This window comes from Pan troglodytes, chromosome 21 (assembly GCF_028858775.2).
Source record: "Pan troglodytes isolate AG18354 chromosome 21, NHGRI_mPanTro3-v2.0_pri, whole genome shotgun sequence".
NCBI classification, from domain to species: domain Eukaryota; kingdom Metazoa; phylum Chordata; class Mammalia; order Primates; family Hominidae; genus Pan; species Pan troglodytes.
The window spans coordinates 57,083,726-57,104,511 of NC_072419.2; the positions used below are offsets into that span (position 1 = coordinate 57,083,726).

General features: G+C 48.5%; 1 protein-coding gene across 3 annotated transcripts in view; it reads left to right on the forward strand.

Moving 5' to 3' along the window:
- The first annotated feature begins 1,341 nt into the window (after positions 1-1,341).
- The window catches only part of BCAS4 (breast carcinoma amplified sequence 4), an 82,648-nt gene continuing 63,203 nt past the window's right edge, over positions 1,342-20,786 (forward strand). For 2 of the 3 annotated variants that reach the window (XM_063803110.1, XM_001168029.7), the window contains exon 1: positions 1,343-1,622. In XM_063803110.1, coding sequence (XP_063659180.1) covers positions 1,443-1,622 — 180 coding nt within the window. In that variant the 5' untranslated portion in view covers positions 1,343-1,442. Of the gene's footprint in view, positions 1,623-20,786 lie in introns of all 3 variants that reach the window. The other variant, XM_514721.7, reaches the window with a different exon arrangement.

Here is a 20,786-nt window from a genome sequence, read left to right on the forward strand (position 1 = left end):
CGCTGTAGCCTTGAACTCCTGGCCTCAAACAATCCTCCTGCATCTGCCTCTCCAGTAGCTAGGACTACAGTTGTGCCCCACCACACCCTGCAATTTTAATTTTTTTTTTTTTCTTTTAGAGAGATGGAGTCTCCTTATGTTTGCCCAAGCAGCTCAGCCTTTTTTTTTTTTTTTTTTTTTTTTTTGTGAGGCGATTTAACATTTAAAGAAAAGTCAGCAGGCAGGGGGCGCTGGCCCACGCCTGTAATCCTAGCACTTTGGGAGGCCGAGGCAGGTGGCTCACCTGAGGTCAGGAGTTCGAGAGCAGCCTGGCCAACATGGCGAAACCCCGTCTCTACTAAAAAATACAAAAATTAGAATTAGTCGGGCGTGGTGACAGGCGCCTGTAATCCCAGCTACTCGGGAGGCTGAGGGAGGGGGAGAATTGCTTGAACCCGGAATGTGGAAGTTACAGTGAGCCGAAATCGCACCACTGCACTCCAGCCTGGGCGACAGAGCGAGACTCCGTCTCCAAAAAAAAAAAAAAAATTAATTAAAAATAAAAATAAGTCATCAAACGAAAAATCAAAACTTCAGACTTTTCTTATACCTATTTGCCTTTTAGTACTTTCCTCATTAGCACTGTTGGGGTGGGAGATGAGGCGCACCTCGCTCTCTTCAGCCCCAAGGCTTGTAAAGGGTCTATCTAGGCCGGCCTCCAAGGGCATGGAGGGAGTGGGTGCGGTTGTGAAATGTAGTGCGCTCAATAGTTTCCTGGTGAAGTTTATTTTAAAATCTGCACCGAAGAGGAAGACGAGGACCGTTACACTCGGCCTTCCCTAAATTCCAGGACCCTCCGCCCGATGCAAACTAGATGCTTTAGTAGGATGGGAACGGGCGGGGGGCGGGCGGCTTTGGGCTTCCTCTAAGCTAGCGCCTCTCTAACCCGGACGCCCGTTAGAATCACCCGGGGAGTTTTAGAAACTACCGATGCCCAAGCCCCACTCCGAAGGATTCCGACTTAATCGGCCTGATGCGAGGCCTGGCTTCCGGGCTTTTAAAAGCTCCCCGGGGATTCTATTTTACGGCCGGGTCCGGGGCCGGGAGCCTGTACTCTACCGGGATTCCGATGGGGAGGGGTGGCTTGCCCCAATAGTTCTCAAATTTAGCTTTGGGTCAACAATCTGGTTGGAACCACCTAGCAAACATCAAAAGATCCTGATGCCCAGGTCTTAACCCAGAGACGGTGTGGTCCAGGCTTGGGAAATTCTAAAAGAGCTCCAGGTGACTGCCATCTGCAAGCGAGTTTGCAAAGCACTGATGCCCAGGTGCTGCGGAGGCGGGCGCAGCGCGCGCCGCTCGCCACTGGGTGGCGCTGCCCGCTCGGCCCGGCGCTCCTGGAGCTGCGAGCCGCGACCGCCGGGAGCGCACCTGCCCCGCCTCCGCCAGGCGGGCCGCGGGGCATGCAGCGGACCGGGGGCGGGGCTCCGAGGCCCGGGCGCAACCACGGGCTCCCAGGCAGCCTCCGCCAGCCGGACCCCGTCGCCCTCCTGATGCTGCTCGTGGACGCTGATCAGCCGGAGCCCGTGCGCAGCGGGGCGCGCGAGCTCGCGCTCTTCCTGACCCCCGAGCCTGGGGCCGAGGTAGGGGACGGGGCTGTGGAGTTGGAGGAGAGGGTTCTCGCGGTTAGGGGTCCGGGCTCCGGACCCTCGGCTTCCCCGGAGCATCCTCTCGCTCCCGGAGTGGGGGGCCCGGGGATTCCCCCCTTCCTGAAGGGTGGCTGCGGGGCGCCACCCAGAGATGTGCAGCGGGTCGTCCCTGCTCGCTCCTCCGGGCGACACCGGGCCCCGGAGGCCCAGGTTCGCTTTCCCTCCCCACCCGGGTCCCCCAGCATCCGCCGGGTCCTCAGGCGCCGCCCTTTGCCAGGCCGGCCCTGGGAGAGGCGGACCCCGGGACCTCTGCTGCCCCGGCTACCTCCGAGCGGTGCCCGGGCCGAGCGGCGCCTCAGGCTGCGGCTGTGCGGGGAGCCCCGAAGCCGCGCTGCGCTGCTGCAGCTCGGAGCGAAAACACCACGCCTCTGTCTGCGCTTTCTATTTTAAAAGCACCAAGTGAAAAGCAGATCTAAAACGAGACCCTCTACCTTCCGGCTGGAGGCATCTGTCGACGCTGTTGTGAAAAAGTTATTTGTCTGAGTTCACTAGGAGTTATTTACGGTCAGAAATTCAACCCATTCTCTTTTTAAACCACAAAAGCAGTACAGGAGTATTTAAAATAAAGGCTATGCACCCCTTTCTCTTTTCTCTCCCACCCCAATTCTAGTTTTCTTAGAAAACCAGCATTAACTCTTTGGTATAAATCATTCCGGACATTTAAAATGCATTTACAAATGTAGATATCTGTATCTGCCTAGGCAGAGTATTGGCTCGTGCCAGTGGTCCCAGCATTCTGGGAGGCTGAGGCAGGAGGATTGCTTGGGATGGGGATAGGGGACGGGGAAGAGTGAGGCTGCAGTGAGGCTTGATCATGCCACTGCACTCCAGCCTGGGCGACAGAGTGAGACATTAAAAAAAAAATCTATCTCGCCAGGCGTGGTGGCTCACGCTTGTAATCCCAGCACTATTGGGAGGCCGAGACGGGTGGATCACCTGAGGTCAGGAGCTCGAGACCAGCCTGACCAACATGGCGAAACCCCGTCTCTACTAAAAATACAAAAATTAGCCGGGCGTGTAATCCCAGCTACTTGGGAGGCTGAGGCAGGAGGATCGCTTGAACCTGGGAGGCGGAGGCTGCAGTGAGCTGAGATCAGCCATTGCATTCCAGCCTGGGCAACAAGAGCAAAACTCCCTCTCAAAAAAAAAAAAAAAACCATAAAATATCTTTCCATATATATATATACATATATATGAGTTTTCTCTTTTTTCTTTTTATTTTTCTCCATATATATATATATATATATATTTTTTTTTTTTTTTTTTTTTTTGAGATGGAGTCTTGCTCTGTCACCAGGCTGGAGTGCATTGGCATGATCTCAGCTCACTGCAACCTCCGCCTCCCAGGTTCAAGCAATTCTCCTGCCTCAGCCTCCCGAGTAGCTGGGACTACAGGCGTGTGCCACCATGCTCAGCTAATTTTTGTATTTTTCAGTAGAGACAGGGTTTCACCATGTTCGCCAGGATGATCTCTATCTCTTGACCTCGTGATCCACCCTCCTCAGCCTCCCAAAGTGTTGGGATTACAGGCGTGAGCCACAGCGCCCAGCCATCTCCATATATTTTTAAAATAATTTTTGAACAGAAGTTTTTAATTTTTTTTTTTTTGACAGGGTTTCACTTTGTCACCCAGGCTGGAGTGCAGTGACACAATCATAGCTCAATGTAGCCTCAACCTCCTGGGCTCAAGTGATCCTCCCACCTCAGCCTCCCGCATAGCCAGGACCACAGGTGCGCACCACTGTGTCAGGTTAACTTTTAAAACAAAGTTATTTTGTGGAGACGATATCTCACTATGTTGCCCAGGCGGGTCTTGAATTCCTGGGCTCAAGAGATCCTCTGGCCTCAGCCTCCCAAAGTGCTGGGATTATGGGCATGCACCACCATGCCTGGCCCATCTATATTAGTTTTAAATGAAACCTCACTTGCTGCTGTAATACTGTCCTGCAACTTGCTTTTCTTTACTCAAAATAGCGTGGGAAAATGTGTGGGGACTACTAATGGGAAGGTATGGGGCTTCGTTTTGGTGTAATGAACATGTTCTGGATGTTAGATAGTTGTGTTGGTTGCACAAATTTGTGAATATACTGAAAACTGCTGAATCGTACACTTTGAAAGGGTGAATTTTGTGGTTTGTGAATTATATCTCAATTTAAAAAATAGCATGGAGGCAGGGTACAGTGGCTTATGCCTGTAATTCCAGCGACTTAGGAAGCTGAGGTGGGAGGATCACTTGAGACCAGGAGTTCAAGACCAGTCTGGGCAACGCAGGGAAACCCCTGTCTCTACAAAAAAATGTTAAAATATAAAAAATTAAAAATAACACGAACAAAAATTTAAAAATTGAAAATAACATGAGCATGTATCCATAAACACTGTCCAACAGAAATATAATTGGAGCTACAAATGTGAGCTACCTATGCAATTTTTTTTGTTTTTGAGACAGAGTTTCACTCTTGTTGCCCAGGCTGGAGTGCAATGGTGTGATCTCGGCTCACCGCAACCTCCACCTCCTGGGTTCAAACGATTCTCCTGCCTCAGCCTCCCGAGTAGCTGGGATTACAGGCATGCGCCACCACGCCCAGCGAATTTTGTATTTTTAGTAGAGACAGGGTTCCTCCATGTTGGTCAGGCTGGTCTCGAACTCCTAGCCTCAGGTGATCTGCCCGCCTTGGCCTCCCAAAGTGCTGGGATTACAGGTGTGAGCCACTGTGCCTGGCCACCTACGCAATTTTTAGTGTTCTAGGAGCCACATGAAAAAGAAACAGGTGGCCAGGCACCATGGCTCATACCTGTAATTCCAGCATTTTGGGAGGCCAGGGCAGGCGGATCACTTGAGGCCAGGAGTTTGAGACCAGCCTGGCCAACATGGTGGAACCCTGTCTCTACTAAATATACAAAAATTAGCCAGATGTGGTGGCATGAGCCTGTAATCCCAGCTGCTTGGGAGGCTGAGGCACAAGAAACGCTTGAACCTGGGAGGTGGAGGTTGCAGTGAGCCGAGATCACGCCACTGCACTCCAGCCTGGGCAATAGAGTGAGACTCTGTCTCAAAACAAACAAACAAACAAACAAAAAAACCCCCAAAAGAATTAAAAAAGAAAAGAAACAGGTGAAATTAATTTCAATATATTTAAAATAACAGTATATCTGGGCCAGGAGCAATGGCTCACGCCTGTGGTCCCAGTACTTTGGGAGGCCAAGACTGGAGGATCGCTTGAGCCCAAGGAGTTCAAGACCAGCCTGGGCAACATAGTGAGGCCCCCGTCTCTAGTTAATAAAAAAATAAAAATAAAAAGTATATCCAAAATATTTCAACATATGATCACTAGTACAAAGTTAATGAAATTTTACATTCTGTTCTTTATCCTGAGTTTTCAAAATTAGGCTTTTGATACTGAACTTTCAGTCCATCTCAGCTTGGACTGGGCACATTTGAAGTGTTCAGTAGTCCCATGAGACGCGTGGCTGCCATGTTGGAGAGCCTAGGTCTCCGTCACCCTCTGGCTTCCTAGTGTCCCATGATGAAATAGTAATTGCTCCCATTCCTGAGCACATACTGTGTGGCACCAGTTTGCCAAACTGTGTTCATGGCTTATGTCATTGTGTCACGGCAGTGACCTGGTGACTGGGATGGTGTTATGTTGATTTTATAGCTCAGCAAACAGAGGCTCTCACGGCATAAATGACTTCGTGTGGATGGACCGTAATTTATGAATCATTCATAAATGGTTCAGGGCTGGTGCGTTTTGCCAGGCAGGGTCCTGGGGGAGGCTCCACGCTCCCCAAGCATACTTTGGTCTAGTGTCCCAGGGACTCAGGCACAGACATTTAGGTTGTCTGCGACTTTTCACTGCCTTTAGCATCCTGAGTGCATTTCTTGTTCCTTCTCTCCCTTACTCTCAGCAGCGACATGTCATTGTGCCCAGTGGCTAAGCCCCAGCTTCGTTTTGTCTCTATTAGGAATAGTCTTTAAGAGAAACTGCGTGTATTCATTTCATTTTCTCACTCAGGGCTGTCTTTAACTCAGTCACGGGTTTGCTTATGCTCATTTGTAAGGGATGTGTAACAAAGAGCCCCAACTCCCTGTAGCTCCATGCAGCCATAACCCACTGAAAGCGCTTGTTGAAGTTTATTTACCAAAAGAAACAGAAACTGCGCCAGAGCAGAGTCACGTGCAGCCTCCACTTTTAAAGCTTAATTCATTACCAGATCCCCAAGCTGGAACAGTTTCCAGGTGGGCACATGAGCAGGAAAAGGAAAACCTGGTTTGCGAACAGGCCTGGACAGCAGCCTCCTCCCAACCAGCCTGTCTCCCGGGGGCACTTTTGCCGCTTCCATGGAGCAGTAGAAATCTCAGTCCAGCCAACCCCAGCCTTAGGGGGCCTGGGCCTCCCTGTGAAGTGGGGCCTGCTTCATTCAGCACCTTCAGCCTCGGTATGTGCCAAGTCTTTCCTGGAGCTGGGGACGCCACAGGCAGTGAGACACACGAGGCCCTTCCCCTGTGGCACTGCCAGACAATAAACACATAACAAGGCCAGACACAGTGGCTCACGCCTGTAATCCTAGCACTTTGGGAGGCTGAGGTGGGTGGATCCTTTGTACCCGGGAGTTCGAGACCAGCCTGGGCAACATGGCAAAATCCCATCTCTACAAAAATTAGCTGGGCGTGGTGGTATGTGCCCCTGGTCCCAGCTACTAGAGAGGCCGAGATGGGAAGATTACCTGGGCTCTGGGAGGTGGAGGTTGCAGTGAGCTGAGATCGCATTACTGCACTCCAGCCTGGGCGACAGAGTGAGACCTATCTCAAAAAAGAAAACAAAATGAAACCGTAACAAAACCTCTAAACTGTAATGAATGTTACAAAGCACAGACATGGGCAGATGTGAGATAGGGCACCTGTGTGTGCACAGAGACTCGGGGTGAATAGAAAATTATTGTCTGGGTGCAGTCATGGAGGTCTTCCCTGAGGCAGCATTGTCTTAGGATGAGGCCTGAGCCTGAGTAGGAGTTGGCTGGCTGAGGAGAAAAATATCCCAGGCAGAGAGAACAGTTCTTGCAAAAGCCCTAGGATGGGATGAAGCAGGGGGTTTTTGGGGATGGAGAGAAGAGCAGCTGGTGGGAGGGGGAGCAGCAGGAGATGGGGCAAGTGAGGGGGCACAAGCTCTGCCTGGACTTCACACTGCTTTCCCCAGATGGAGGAGCTGCTGAGGGGCGGTGCCTTGAGCTGGGTTGGCAGGTGAGTTACTGTTTCCAGGGCCTCGGGTTTTCTGTTCAACCAGTTCCCTGCCACCCCTCTTTCTGGTTTGAACATCCCTTTTTTTTTTTTTTTTTTTTTTTTTTGAGACAGAGTCTTGTTCTTGTTACCCAGGCTGGAGTGCAGTGGCGCAAACTCAGCTCACTGCAACCTCCGCCTCCCGGGTTCAAGCGATTCTCCTGCCTCAGCCTCCCAAGTAGCTAGGATTACAGGTATGCACTACCACGCCCGGCTAATTTTTGTAGTTTTAGTAGAGACAGAGTTTCGCCATGTTGGCCAGGCTGCTCTCGAACCTCTGACCTCAGGTGATCCACCTGCCTCAGCCTCCCAAAGTGTTAGGATTACAGGCATGAGCCACCGCGCCTGGCGAACTTTTGATTTTTCTATAGTCAGGATGAGAGAAAAGAGAAATATTTCTCCAAACTCTGTACCTGGACAAAAGTAGAAAAATGTAAATTAGCCAAAGATGGCCTTGAGTTTCAAGAAAAATGTGGGAGAGGAGTTTTCTTTGCAGAAGCTAAGAATGTTACATCCAACTTGCAAACACGGCACACCTGTGGGAAACTTCCTAACATGTCGCATCCTTGTGTGACCTGCTGGTCCCCTTTGGGCATTCAAGTTTGGGATGCTGGATTAGAAGTCTGTGATGGGGGGCCGGGCGCCGTGGCTCACTCCTGTAATTCTAGCACTTTGGGAGGCCGAGGCAGGTGGATCACTTGAGGTCAGGAGTTCGAGACCAGGATGGCCAACATGGTGAAACCCTGTCTCTACTAAAAATACAAAATTAGTTGTGCGTAGTGGCAGGTGCCTGTAATCCCAGGTACTTGTGTGGCTGAGGCAGGAGAATTGCTTGAACCCGAGAGGTGGAAGTTGCAGTGAGGCCGAGATTGTGCCACTGCACTCCAGCCTGGGTGACAAGAGTGAGACTCTGTCTCAAAAACAAAAAACAAACAAAAAAGTCTGTTGGGGGGACTCCAGGGTATGGTCTACTGTGTCAAAGATGTAGTTCCAATATTTATTCCTTAAATTTTGTTTTCAGATGGGGTCTTGCTATGTTGCCCAGGCTGGTCTCGAATTCCTGGGCTCAAGCAATCTGCCCACCTCAGCCTCCCAAAGTGTTGGAATTACGGGCATGAGCCACCGCACCTGGCCTCTTCCTTAAATTGTATGGCAAACCTGCATTGTGCCATTCTGCTGTAGGCACTGGGCGAGACCAGCAAGACAGGCATGGTACCTGGTGTTGCAGGTGGGGAGGAAGCTAAGCAGACTAGTGACAAACAGAGTGACTAAATGCTGATAAATGCCACACAGGAGACACCTGAGGGGTGATAGGGACTGAGGGGAAGGAGGATGGGAAGGACCGGAGGGCAAAGATCTGACAGCAGATGCCCAGCCACAGGGGAAAGATGAGGGACTGGGAGGTGCCTGAGTGGAGGGACCTCAGTGACCACAGGGGTGTGGGGGGAGGTAGACAGGGCCACACCAGGGCCTGGGTCCCCAGGGGGGGAGTCTGAATTCTGTTCTAGGGTCATGCATGAAGGACAGGTTCTGATTTATCGACTTGTACTAGGTGTGGTAGCTCATGCCTGTAGTCCCAGCAGTTTAGGAGGCTGAGGTAAGAGGATCGCTTGAGTGCAGAAGTTTGAGGTTGCAGTGAACTATGAGTGCCACTACACTCTAGCCTGGGTGACAGAGCAAGACCCTGTCTCAAAAATAATACATGAAAAGATTCATGGCCATGTGGCTGCGGTGTTAGAAAGTACTGGGGGGACCACAGTGGCAGCAGGGAGACCAGAGATGGATGCTGCGCCATCCAGGTGTTCAAGGACTGAGCTGGCCGCCTCCCTGCATCAGAACCTTCCGGGGCATGAGAAGCCAGGGCCAAGGCAGGTGCTGGGAGAGGCAGCTTTTCTCAGATGTGCCTGACTTTCTACCCACAAAACCTGCCCAGGAGCGGAGGGAGCCTTCCTCAGGGCTCTGGCAGCCTCTCCTCACAGGACGTGGCCTTGCTTTGGGTGAGGGTCTGCCTAGAGCCTTGGATGAAGGTCTCCCATCTGGCCGAGCTTCAGCGTCACACAGAGGCCTTAAAACAAACACGTTAGGCCAGGCATGTTGGCCCACGCCTGTAATCCCAGCACTTTGGGAAGCCGGGGCAGGTGGATCACTTGAGGTTAGGAGTTCCGGACCAGCCTGGCTAACATGGTGAAACCCCATCTCTACTAAAAAAATACAAAAATTAGCTGGGCATGGTGGTGGGCACCTACAGTCCCAGCTACTCGGGAGGCTGGGGCATGAGAATCGCTCGAACCCGGAATGTGGAGGTTGCAGTGAGCCAAGATCGCGCCACTGCACTCCAGCCTGGGCCACAGAGCAAGATTCTGTCTCAAAAACAAAACACGTTCCCAAAGATTGGAAATAGCCCAGTGCCCATCAGTGCGGACCAGTGCCATAGCGATGCTTCTGATGAGTGGAGCAGTAGCGGCTGCAGTGGGAGTCAGCGCTGCTTTTGCCCGTGCACAGCAGCGTTCAGCACAGAGTGCTGAGTGAGAGGTGCAAGGGGCATGTGTGTGTGCTGCCGTCTTCTGTAAATAAAAACAGAAGGCAAAAAATATGTATTTTCATGCATCTATAAACAGGAGATTCAATTAAATCAGTTTCTCGGGTGGGGTGGGGTATAGGCATGGTTGGGAGGACTAATATAGATTATAGTTCTCAAACTTTACAAACTTTGGCATAATTTGAGGATCTTTAAAACATACTAGCTGGGGTCAGATGCAGTATCTCATGCCTTCAATCCCAGCACTTTGGGAGGCTGAAGCGAGAGGATTGCTTAAGCTCAGGAGATCAAGACCAGCCTGGGCAATATAGCAAGACCATGTCTCTACAAAATAAAATAATAAATTAGCCGGGTGTGGTGGCACACACCTGTAGTCCCAGCTTGTGAGCTGTGATCGCACCACTGTACTTCAGCCTCGGGGACAGAATGAGACAGTGAGACTAGACTCCCAAAAAAAAAAAAAAAAAAAGAGAAAAAAATACTGATTGCCTGTCCCCATCCCTGAGTATTCTGATTTAATTCATGTGGGTGCAGCCTGGTCATTGGAATTATAAAAGCTCTCCAGGAGGATTTTAAGCCTGGAAGTGACCTGGTCTGATTGGTCTGTTGGAAAATCACTCTGGGGGCTGGTGGAAAATGAATTATAGGGAGGATCCCATGAAGCAGGGCGTATGGGCCTGGGGATCTGGATTTCTTTTTTTTGAGATGGAGTTTCGCTCTTGTTGTCCAGGCTGGAGTATAATGGCGCGATCTCAGCTCACTGCAACCTCTGCCTCCCGGGTTCAAGCGATTCTCCTGCTTCAGCCTCCCAAATAGCTGGGATTACAGGCGCCTGCCACCACACCTGGCTAATTTTTGTATTTTCAGTAGAGGCGGGGTTTCACCATGTTGGCCAGGCTGATCTCGAACTCCTGACCTCCAGTGATCTGCCCGCCTGGGCCTCCCAAAGTGCTGGGATTATAGGTATGAGCCACTGCACCCGGCCTCATGCTTTTTTCACTCATGTTTTGGAGACCTTTTTATATGAATGCACAGGAGCTACCTGATTATTTTCAGCAGTTAGACAGAATTTCATTGTTTGTCTGAATGACACTTTAGGTAACCATTCCTCTGTTGACAGATATTTAAGTTATATGGAATTTTTTGCTGTCACAAAGTGTCCTGCAATAAATATCTCTGCACATACATCATTTTGCATTTATGCAAATATGTAGGATAAATACCTAGGAGGTGTATTACTGTGTCTGAGGACACATGCATTTTAGACAAGATTGAGTGCGTTTAGGGCAGTATGGCCATAGACGGCACATGCATTTTAAATGTTCGTTACTGTTGCCAAATTAACCTTCCTGGAAGTCAGGGTCTGCATGATTTTAGAACAGAGTAGTCAGCCCCTTCTGGACACTCAAACTTCAAGATCAAGCGTCCTTTTGGGACCAGGATGGGAACTCTGTGTTGCTTTGGGGACCTGAGAGGAAAGAGTTCCCGAGTTTCTTCTCTGGGTGGTGGGTCGTTTTTTAACCTGCCAAGTCCTTCCTGGTTTGCAGTTCAAACCTAACGCTACTCAGAGAATCACCTCATTTGCTCCCTGGCTTCCGGGATCTTTCAACCTTCATTTCATCACTTTCATCTTGTGCATAGAGATGAGGATGATTTTCTGCCTGGGCTGAATGGACCTTGCTATGCTAAGATTCTTCAGTATTTGTGTGTGTGTGTGTGTGTGTGTGTGTGTATGTGTTTAAGCAGCATTATTGAGATGTGATTTGCATACATATAATTCACCTGTTTAAAATGTATAATTTAATGGCTTTTCGCATATTCACAGAGTTGTACAACCATCAACCACAACCAATTTTAGAACATTTTTATGACCCCCAAAAGGAAACACTGCACCCGTTACCTGTCATTCCCCAACCCCCACCATGAATCTCCTTCCCATCTTTGTAGATTTGCCTGTTCTGGTATTTCATGTGTGTTTGTGTTTTAAAAACACAGATTGTCCAGAGACTTGAAGGCCACATTCAGCCCACAGACAGTTTTATTTGGCCGTCATAGTGTTTTTTAACTTATCAGGCTAGTTTTGAACATTTTCAAATCGAGAGAATTTGCATAAACATCTGGATTGCCATTTGTCTTGAACAAAGCAGGGTTGGCACATCCCTACCTGGCACAAGCTGGGGCCCAGTAGCAGCCAGCCCATTTAAATAGGGCCTGGGGTCTCCTGTTTGCTACAGTCTCCACCCCTCCCTGTTGTCTCCCTGACCTGGAGGCTGAACATCAGCTGCTCTTTATGACCCCACCTGCACTGCTGTTTTTCTTAGAAGTAAAATCTCTCTGTCAAAAGTGGGAAACTGGCCAAAGCGGTGGTTCATGCCTGTAATCCCAGCACTTTGGGAGGCCGAGGTGGGTGGATCACCTGAGGTCAGTAGTTCAAGACCAGCCTGGACAACATGGCAAAACCTCGTCTCTTCTAAAAATACAAAACTTAGCCAGGCGTGGTGGTGTGCTCTTGTAGTCCCAGCTACTTAGGAGGCTCTGAGGTAGGAAAATCGCTTGAACCCGGGAGGCAGTGATTGCAGTGAGTTGAGATTGCGCCATTGCACTCCAGCCTGGGCGACAGAGCGAGACTCCATCTCAAAAAAAAAAAAAAAAAAAAAGTGGGAAACTGAACATAAACAGTTTGCAGAAAATAGTATTCAGCACAACCCACTTCTCTTGTATTTATTACCTGCATGGCTTCGGTGTCATTTGAGTTTGGAGACCCTAGTAGGGTCCTTTTAAATGGAGGTGGCATCTCACTGGGAGTGACCCAGAAAAGCGACTTACTAGACTTCCTTAGCTTCTGTCATGAGACAGAGTCTGTGGATTGTTTTTCTCACAATTTTCAAATGGGGAGTCAGAAGCACAGAGATGGTCAGAGGTGCAGTTGAGACCACACAGCATAAAATGCAAGGCTGGGACTAAGGCGCCGCCCAGGCTGCTGTTCTCAGGCCACAGCTCTTCCAGGCAGTACGCGTCCCCCCCTTCCCTTCTCTCTCTTTCTGCCTTTCATCTTCCTTTCTTTTCTGCAGTGAATATTCATGAGCACTGTATTGATTACCAATCACTGGATAGCAAACTATCCCAAACCTTAGCAACTTCAAGCATCTGCCATTTCATAGGGTTCATGCATGAACTGCATTCAGCTGGAGGATTGGCCACCCTGGCAGTCCGGCATGGCCTTGCCCATGTGTCTAGCAGTTGGTGCTGGCTATTGGCTGGGACATCTCAGTTCTCCTCCATGTGGCCTCTCAACCTCTAGAGCCTCGCTCACTGGCCTCTATAGAAGAGTTGCCTGGACTTCTTTTTTTCTTAAATTTTTTTATTATTTTTTTAATTTTTGGGGGTATATAGTAGGTATATATATTCAGGGGGTACATGAGATGTTTTGATACAGGCATGCAAGGTGAAATGAGTGCATCATGGAGAATGGGCTGTCCATCCCCTCAAGCATTTGTCCTTTGAGTTACAAACAGTCCATTTATACTTTTTTTTTTTTTTTTTGAGACCGAGTCTCGCTCTGTTGCCCAGGCTGGAGTGCAGCGGCAAGATCTTGGGTCGCTGTAACCTCCACCTCCTGGGTTCAAATAATTCTTGTGTCTCAGCCTCCCAAATAGCTGGGATTACAGGTGTGCACCACCACACACGGCTAATTTTTATATTTTTAGTAGAGATGGAGTTTCACTATGTTGGCCAGACTGGTCTTGAACTCCTGGCCTCAGGTGATCTGCCTGCCTCGGCCTCCAAAAGTGCTGGGATTACAGGCGTGAGCCACCACACCCAGCCCAATTACACTCTTTAAGTTACATTATTTTCTTTTTTTTTGAGACAGGACCTCACTCTGTCACCTAGGCTGGAGTGCAGTGGCAGAATCTTTGCTCACTGCACCCTCCGCTTCCTGGCTCAAGCGATCCTCCCACCCCAGCCTCCCAAGTAGCTGGGACTACAGGCATGTGCCACCATGCCCAGCTAATTTTTGTACTTTTTTGTAGAGATGGGGTTTCACCATGTTGCCCAGGCTGGTCTCGAACTCCTGACCTCAAGTGATCTGCCTGCCTCAGCCTTCCAAAGTGCTGGGATTACAGGCATGGGCCACTGCACCTGGACTTTATGTTATTGTATTTTTTTAATTTTAATAGGTTTTTGGGGAACAGGTGGTGTTTGGTTACATGAATAAGTTCTTTAGTGAGTGGTGATTTCTGAGATTTTGCCGCAGCACTCATCACCTAAATAGAGTACATGGCACCCAATGTGCAGTCTTTTACCCCTCACCTACCTCCCACCCTTTCCCCTAAGTCCCCAAAGTCCATTGTATCATTTTTATGCCTTTGCGTCCTCATAGCTTAGCTCTCACTTACGAGTGAGAACATACGATGTTTGGTTTTCCATTTCTGAGTTACTTCGCTTAGAGTAATGGTCTCCATTTCCATCCAGGCTGCTGCAAATGCCATTATTTCATTTCTTTTTATGGCTGAGTTGTATTCCATGGTATCTATATGTATATATGCCACATATTCTTTTTTTTTTTTTTTTTTTCTTCAGACGGGAGTCTCTTTCTCTTACCCAGGCTGGAGTGCAGTGGCGTGATCTCGGCTCACTGCAGGCTCCGCCTCCTGGGTTCACGCGATTCTCCTGCCTCAGCCTCCCGAGTAGCTGGGATTACAGGCGCCCGCCACCATGCCCGGCTAATTTTTTTTTTTGTATTTTTTAATAGAGATGGGGTTTCACCATGTTAGCCAGGATGGTCTCGATCTCCTGACCTCGTGATCCGCCCGCCTTGGCCTCCCAAAGTGCTGGGATTACAGGCGTGAGCCACCGCGCCCGGCCGTGCCACATATTCTTTATCCACTTGTTGATTGATAGGCATTTGGGCTGGTTCCATATTTTTGCAATTGCTAATTGTGCTGCAGTAAACATGCATGTGCAAGTATCTTCTTCATATAATGACTTCAAGATACCCAGGAGTGGGATTGCTGGATCAAATGGTAGATCTACTTTTAGTTCTTTAAGGAATCTCCACACTGTTTTCCGTAGTGATTGTACTAGTTTACATCCCCACTAACAGCCTAAAAGTGTTTACATTCCCACTAACAGTGTAAAAGTGTTCCTTTTCATCACATCCATGCCAACAGCTATTATTTTTTGATTTTTTGATTATAGCCATTCTTGCAGAAGTAAGGTGGTATCGCATTGTGGTTTGGATTTGCATTTCCTTGATCATTAGTGATGTTGATCATTTTTTCATATGTTTGTTGGCCACTTGTATATCTTGTTTTGAGAACTGTCTATTCATGTCCTTTGCTCACTTTTTGATGGGATTTTTTTTTTCTTGCTTAGTATTCTGGATATTAATCCCTTGTCAGATGCATAGATTGTGAAGATTTTCTCCCACTCTGTGGGTTGTCTGTTTACTCTGCTGACTGTTCCTCTTGCCGTGTAAAAGCTCTTTAGTTTAGTTAAGTCCCAACTATTTATCTTTGTTTTTATTGCATTTGCTTTTGGGTTCTTGGTCATGAAGTCTTTGCCTAAGCCAATCTCTAGAAGCGTTTTTCCAATGTTATCTTCTAGAATTTTTATGGTTTCAGGTCTTAGATTTAAGTGTTTGATGCATCTTGAGTTGATTTTTGTATAAGGTGAGAGATGAGGATCCAGTTTCATTCTTCTACATGTGGCTAGCCAATTATCCCAGCACCATTTGTTGAATAGGGTGTCCTTTCTCCACTTCTTGTTTTTGTTTACTTTGTCAAAGATCAGTTGGCTGTAAGTATTTGGGTTTATTTCTGGGTCTCTGTTCTGTTCCATTGGTCTATGTGCCTATTTTTTTTATTTTTATTTATTTTTATTTTTTGAGACAGAGTTTCACTCTTGTTGCTCAGGCTGGAGTGCAATGGCGCAATCTCAGCTCACTGCAACATCAACCTCCTGGGTTCAAGCAATTCTCCTGCCTCAGTGTCCCCAATAGCTGGGATTACAGGCATGCACTACCACGGCTGGCTGATTTTTGTATTTTAGTAGAGACGTGGTTTCATCATGTTGGCCAGGTTAGTCTTGAACTTCTGATCTCAAGCAATCCACCCGCCTCGGCCTCCCAAAGTGCTGGGATTACAGGTGTGAGCCACCGCACCCAGCCTTTATAGTACATTTTGAAATCAGGTAATGTGATGCCTCCAGATTTGTTCTTTTTGCTTAGTTTTGCTTTGGCTGTGAGGGCTCTTTTTTGGTTCCATATGAATTTTAGGATTTTTTTTTCTAGTTCCATGAAGAACGATGGTGGTATTTTGATGGGAATTACATTGAATTTGTAGATGGCTTTTGGCAGTATGGTCATTTTCACAATATTGATTCTACCCATCCATGAGCATGGGATATGTTTCCATTTGTTTGTGTCGTCAGTGGTTTGTTTCATCAGTGTTTTGTAGTTTTCTTTGTAGAAGTCTTTCACCTCCTGGGTTAGGTATATTCCTAAATATTTTATTTTTTGCAGCTGTTGCAAAAGAAGTTGAGTTCTTGATTTGATTCTCAGCTTGGTTGCAGTTGGTGTATAGCAGTCTACTGATTTGTGTACATTGGTTTTTATATCCTGAAACTTTGCTGAATTCATTTATCAGTTGTAGGAGCTTTTTGGAGGAGTCTGTAGGGTTTTCTAGGTATACTATCATGTCATCAGCAAACAGCAAATTTTACTTCCCCTTTACTGGTTTGGATGCCCTTTATTTCTTTCTCTTGTCTGATTGCTCTGGCTAGGACCTCTAAGTTATTTTAAAATGTACAATTAAGTTATTATTGAATCTAGTTGCCCTGTGATACTGCCTGAACTTCCCTATGTGGCTTCTGGCTTCCCGGAGGGTGAATCAGAAGCTTTGAGGTCTCTTGAGGCCTAGACCTGGGAGTCACAGAGCCTTGCTCCCATCACATCCTATTGGTCTAAGCAAGTCACAGGCCAGCCTAGATTCGGGAGTGGGAAGAATTGGATCCCACCTCTTCACCGGAGTTGCTGCAAGGTCCTTTTGCAAAAGCATTTGTGGGATGAGAGGGAGTTGGAAGGCCACCTTTGAAACACAAGTACCTATTATTTGCCAGACTTTGTTCTAGGCTCTGGGAATTGAAAGACAAATAAAAGAGACAAAAACCTGTGTCCTCCGGAGGTTTCATTCTGGTGGGGAAGATGACAGGAAACAAGTTGAGAAAAATAGTATGTTATTTTTTGTGTGTGTGTGTTTTTTTTTTTTTTTTTGAGACGGAGTCGTCTCGCTCTGTCGCCCAGGCTGGAGTGCAGTGGCGCGATCTCGGCTCACTGCAAGCTCCGCTTCCTGGGTTCACGCCGTTTTCCTGGCGCAGCCTCCCGAGTAGCTGGGACTACAGCCGCCCGCAACAACGCCCGGCTAATTTTTTGTATTTTTAGTAGAGACGGGGTTTCACCATGTTGGCCAGGATGGTCTCGATCTCCTGACTTCGTGATCCGCCCGCCTCGGCCCCTCAAAGTGCTGGGATTACAGGCGTGAGCCACCATGCCCGGCCATGAGAAAAATAGTATGTTAGATGGTGATAAATGCTAAAGGGAAAAGTAAATTGGGGCAGGAGGACCGGGAGTAGGGGAGCTATAGGGTCAGGGAAAGCCTCACCTGGAAGAAATATTTGAGCAAAAGCTAGAAGGAAGTGAGAGACAACTTTCACCAGTAAAGGGAACAGCAGGTGCAAAGGCCCTGCGGTGAGGCTGTGGGTGGGGACGAGCAACAGGCAGTGAGATCAGGGGGAGGTGGAGGCTCCAGATGGAGTAGGGCTGGGGAGGCCCCCATTAGGTGTTTTCTGAGCAGGTAGAAGATGAGGGAGGACTCAAAAAATTGAAGCCAGGCATGGTGGTGCCCATCTGTAGTCCCAGCTACTCAAGAGGCTGAGGCGGGAGGATCCCTGAGGCCCAGGAGTTGGAGGCTGCAGTGAGCTATGGCCCCACCACTGCACTCTAGCCTGGATGACAGAGTGAGACCCTATCTCTAAGAAAAAAAAATTGGTATATAATTCATGTATAAATGTATGATTTTAAAGTATATAGTTTGTTGGCTTTTAGTATATTTACTGTGTTGTGCAGACATCACCGTGACCTAATTCCAGAACATTTCTATGACCCAAAAAAGAAACCCCATCACCATTAGCAGTTATTCCCTCCTCTCCCTGCCACTCCATGCAGAGGGGCAATCACGAATCTATTTCTTTCTGTCTCTGTGGATTTGCCGATCTCTGGACGTTTCCTCCCTCCCTTCCTTTTCTTTTGAGATGGAGTCTCGTTCTCTCGCGGAGGCTGGAGTGCAGTGGCACGATCTTGGCTTACTGCAACCTCCAGCTCCACGGTTCAAGCGATTCTCATGCCTCAGCCTCCCGAGTAGTTGGGACTACAGGCTCATGCCACCAGGCCTGGCTAACTTTTGTAGTTTTAGTAAAGATGGGGTTTTGCCATGTTGGCCAGGCTGATCTCAAACTCCTGACCTCAAGTGATTTGCCTGCCTCAGCCTCCTAAAATGTTGGGATTACAGGCATGAGCCACTGTGCCCAGCCTGGACATTTCTTGTAAGTGGAATCATGTCATGCATGACCTTTTGTGCCTGGCTTCTCTCACTTAGCATCATGTTTTCAAGGATCATCCATGTTGTAGTGTGTGCTGGTGCTCCATTACTTTTTATGGACAAATGATACTCTATTGTAGGGATACATCACATTTTATTTGTTCATTCATCACTTAATGGATATTGGGTCGTGTCTACTTCTTTTTTTTTTTTTTGAGACGGAATCTCACTCTGTTGCCCAGGCTGGAGTGCAGTGGCACAATCTTGGCTCGCTGCAAGCTCTGCTTCCTGGGTTCACGCCATTCTCCTGCCTCAGCCTCCCGAGTAGCTGGGACTACAGGTGCCCACTACCATGCCCGGCTAATTTTTTGTATTTTTTAGTAGAGACGGGGTTTCACCGTGTTAGCCAGGATGGTCTCGATCTCCTGACGTTGTGATCCGCCCCCCTTGGCCTCCCAAAGTACTGGGATTACAGGCGTGAGCTACTGCGCCTGGGCTTTTTTTTTTTTTTTTTTTAATTGAGATAGAGTCTTGCTCTCTCGCCCAGGCTGGAGTGCAGTGGAGCGATCTTAGCTCACTGCAAACTCCACCTCCTGGATTCCCCAAGCAATTCTCGTGCCTCAGCCACCCAAGTAGCTGAGACTACAGGCTTGTGCCACTACGTCCAGCTCATTTTTGTAGTTTTAGTAGAGAGGGGGTTTCACCATGTTGGCCAGGCTGGTCTCGAACTCCTGACCTCAAGTGACCTGCCTGCCTCGGCCTCCCAAAGTGTTGGGATTACAGGCATGAGCCACCACACCCAGGCTTTTCAACTTTTTGACTGTAATGAATATTGTGCAAGTTTTTGTGAGAGCATATTTTTCATTTCTTTTTTATTTATTTTTATTTTTTATTTTTTTGAGACAGGGTCTTGCTTTGTCATCCAGGCTGGAGTGCAGTGGCGCCATGATGGCTCACAGCAGCCTTGATCTTCTGGGCTCAAGTGCTTTTCCCACCCCAGCCTCCTAAGTAGCTGGGAATACAGGCACATGCCACCATGTCCGGCTAATTTTTGTATTTTTTTTGTAGAGACGGTGTCTCACTATGTTGCCCAGGATGGCCTTGAACTCCTGGGCTTAAGTGATCTGCCTGCCTCAGCCTCCCAAAGTGCTGGGACTAAATGTGTGCGCCACTGCGCCTGGTCTGTTTTCATTTCTTTCGGGTGTATTGCTTGGCCATAAGTTGACTCTGTGTTCCTTTTGAGGAGAAGCTGGACGGGTTTTCAGAGCAGCTGCACAATTGTACCCTTCCCACCAGCAGTGCGTGAGGCTTCCAATTCCTCCACATCCTCGCCAGCCCTCATCATTTTCCATTTTTGTGATTGCAGCCATCCCTGTGAGTGCAAAGTGGTACAGTGGAGGATTTGGGGTGGGGAGAGCTTTTGTTTTAACAGGACTGCACAGAGTAGATTGAAGGGCAGTAAGAACAGGAAGCTGGGACCAGCGAGCAGGCTACTGCAAGAGTCCTAGCAAGAGACGATGGTGACTTGCGCCATGGTGCTTGGTTGTATGGGAGAGAGAGTGAAGTAGTTGGATTTGGGTAGAGACATTTTGAAGGTAGAAATGAGAAGATTTGCTGGCACATTGGATGGGGTGGGAGGTGGGAGAGAAGAGTCGAGGGTGCTCCGAAGTATTTGGCCTGAACGAGAGGATGATGGAGTTTCCATTTTTTGAATTAGAGAAGATCATGGGTGGAGGACCCTTTTTTTTTTTTTTTTTTTTTTTTTTTGTGCCAGCCCCTTGGTGAGCAGGGCCAGCCCCTCTTCAATGTTTGGGCATTCCCAGCTGGGAAGCTTGCACTGCCACTTTGTGAGAAGCGGGGATGTGGGAAAAAAAAGTGAAAACCATGATTCGCAGGTGTTTGTTTAAAAAAAAAAACCCACTCACCATCTCCACTGGTCCTTCCTTGAATGTCACTTAAAGTGAGCCTCTCGCCTCCTTCCCCTCTGAGTGGAGCAGTTTATGCCCAGGGGGTTGTGAAGAACAGCGAGGGCATTCATCTGCTCACAGGCTGGTTAAAAAGGCACGTGGGCTGCAGCCTGCGGGACTCTCATTTCTGAGGCCACTTAGGGGATAATCTTGAGAGAAAATTGCCCATGGATGATTTGTGGGCATGGTGGGCTGGCTTATCCTGAGCGCCTTCCTGTTGGTCGGGAATGTCTTGGGCTTGTTTCTCCCTTTGCTGACCAGACAGTCAGCAAACTCTCGCTTTGATCCTTCCTGCTTTTGGGAACCTCCCTAGGTACCAGGGGGTGAGGTGGGGGACTGACCATAGCTGACAAGCAGCAACAAAGGGGACACATTTCTAACTTCCCCCAAGAGCATCTTGTTTTTGTTTTGAGACAATCTCACTCTGTCACCCAGGAGGGCAGTGGTACATCACAGCTCACTGTAGCCTCAACCTCCCGGGCCCAAGTGACCCTCCCAACCTCAGCCTCTCAAGTAGCCGAGACCACACAGGTGTGCACCACCATGCCCAGTTAGTTTTCTTTTTATAGAGACAAACTTTCCCCTGTTGCCCAGGCTAAACTGGAACTCCTGGGCTCAAGCGATCCTCTGGCCTCAGCCTCCCAGCGTTGGGATTACAGGCATGAGCCGCTCTACCCAGCCCCAAAGAACATCTTGTTACACATTCTAGCTCTGGAGTTA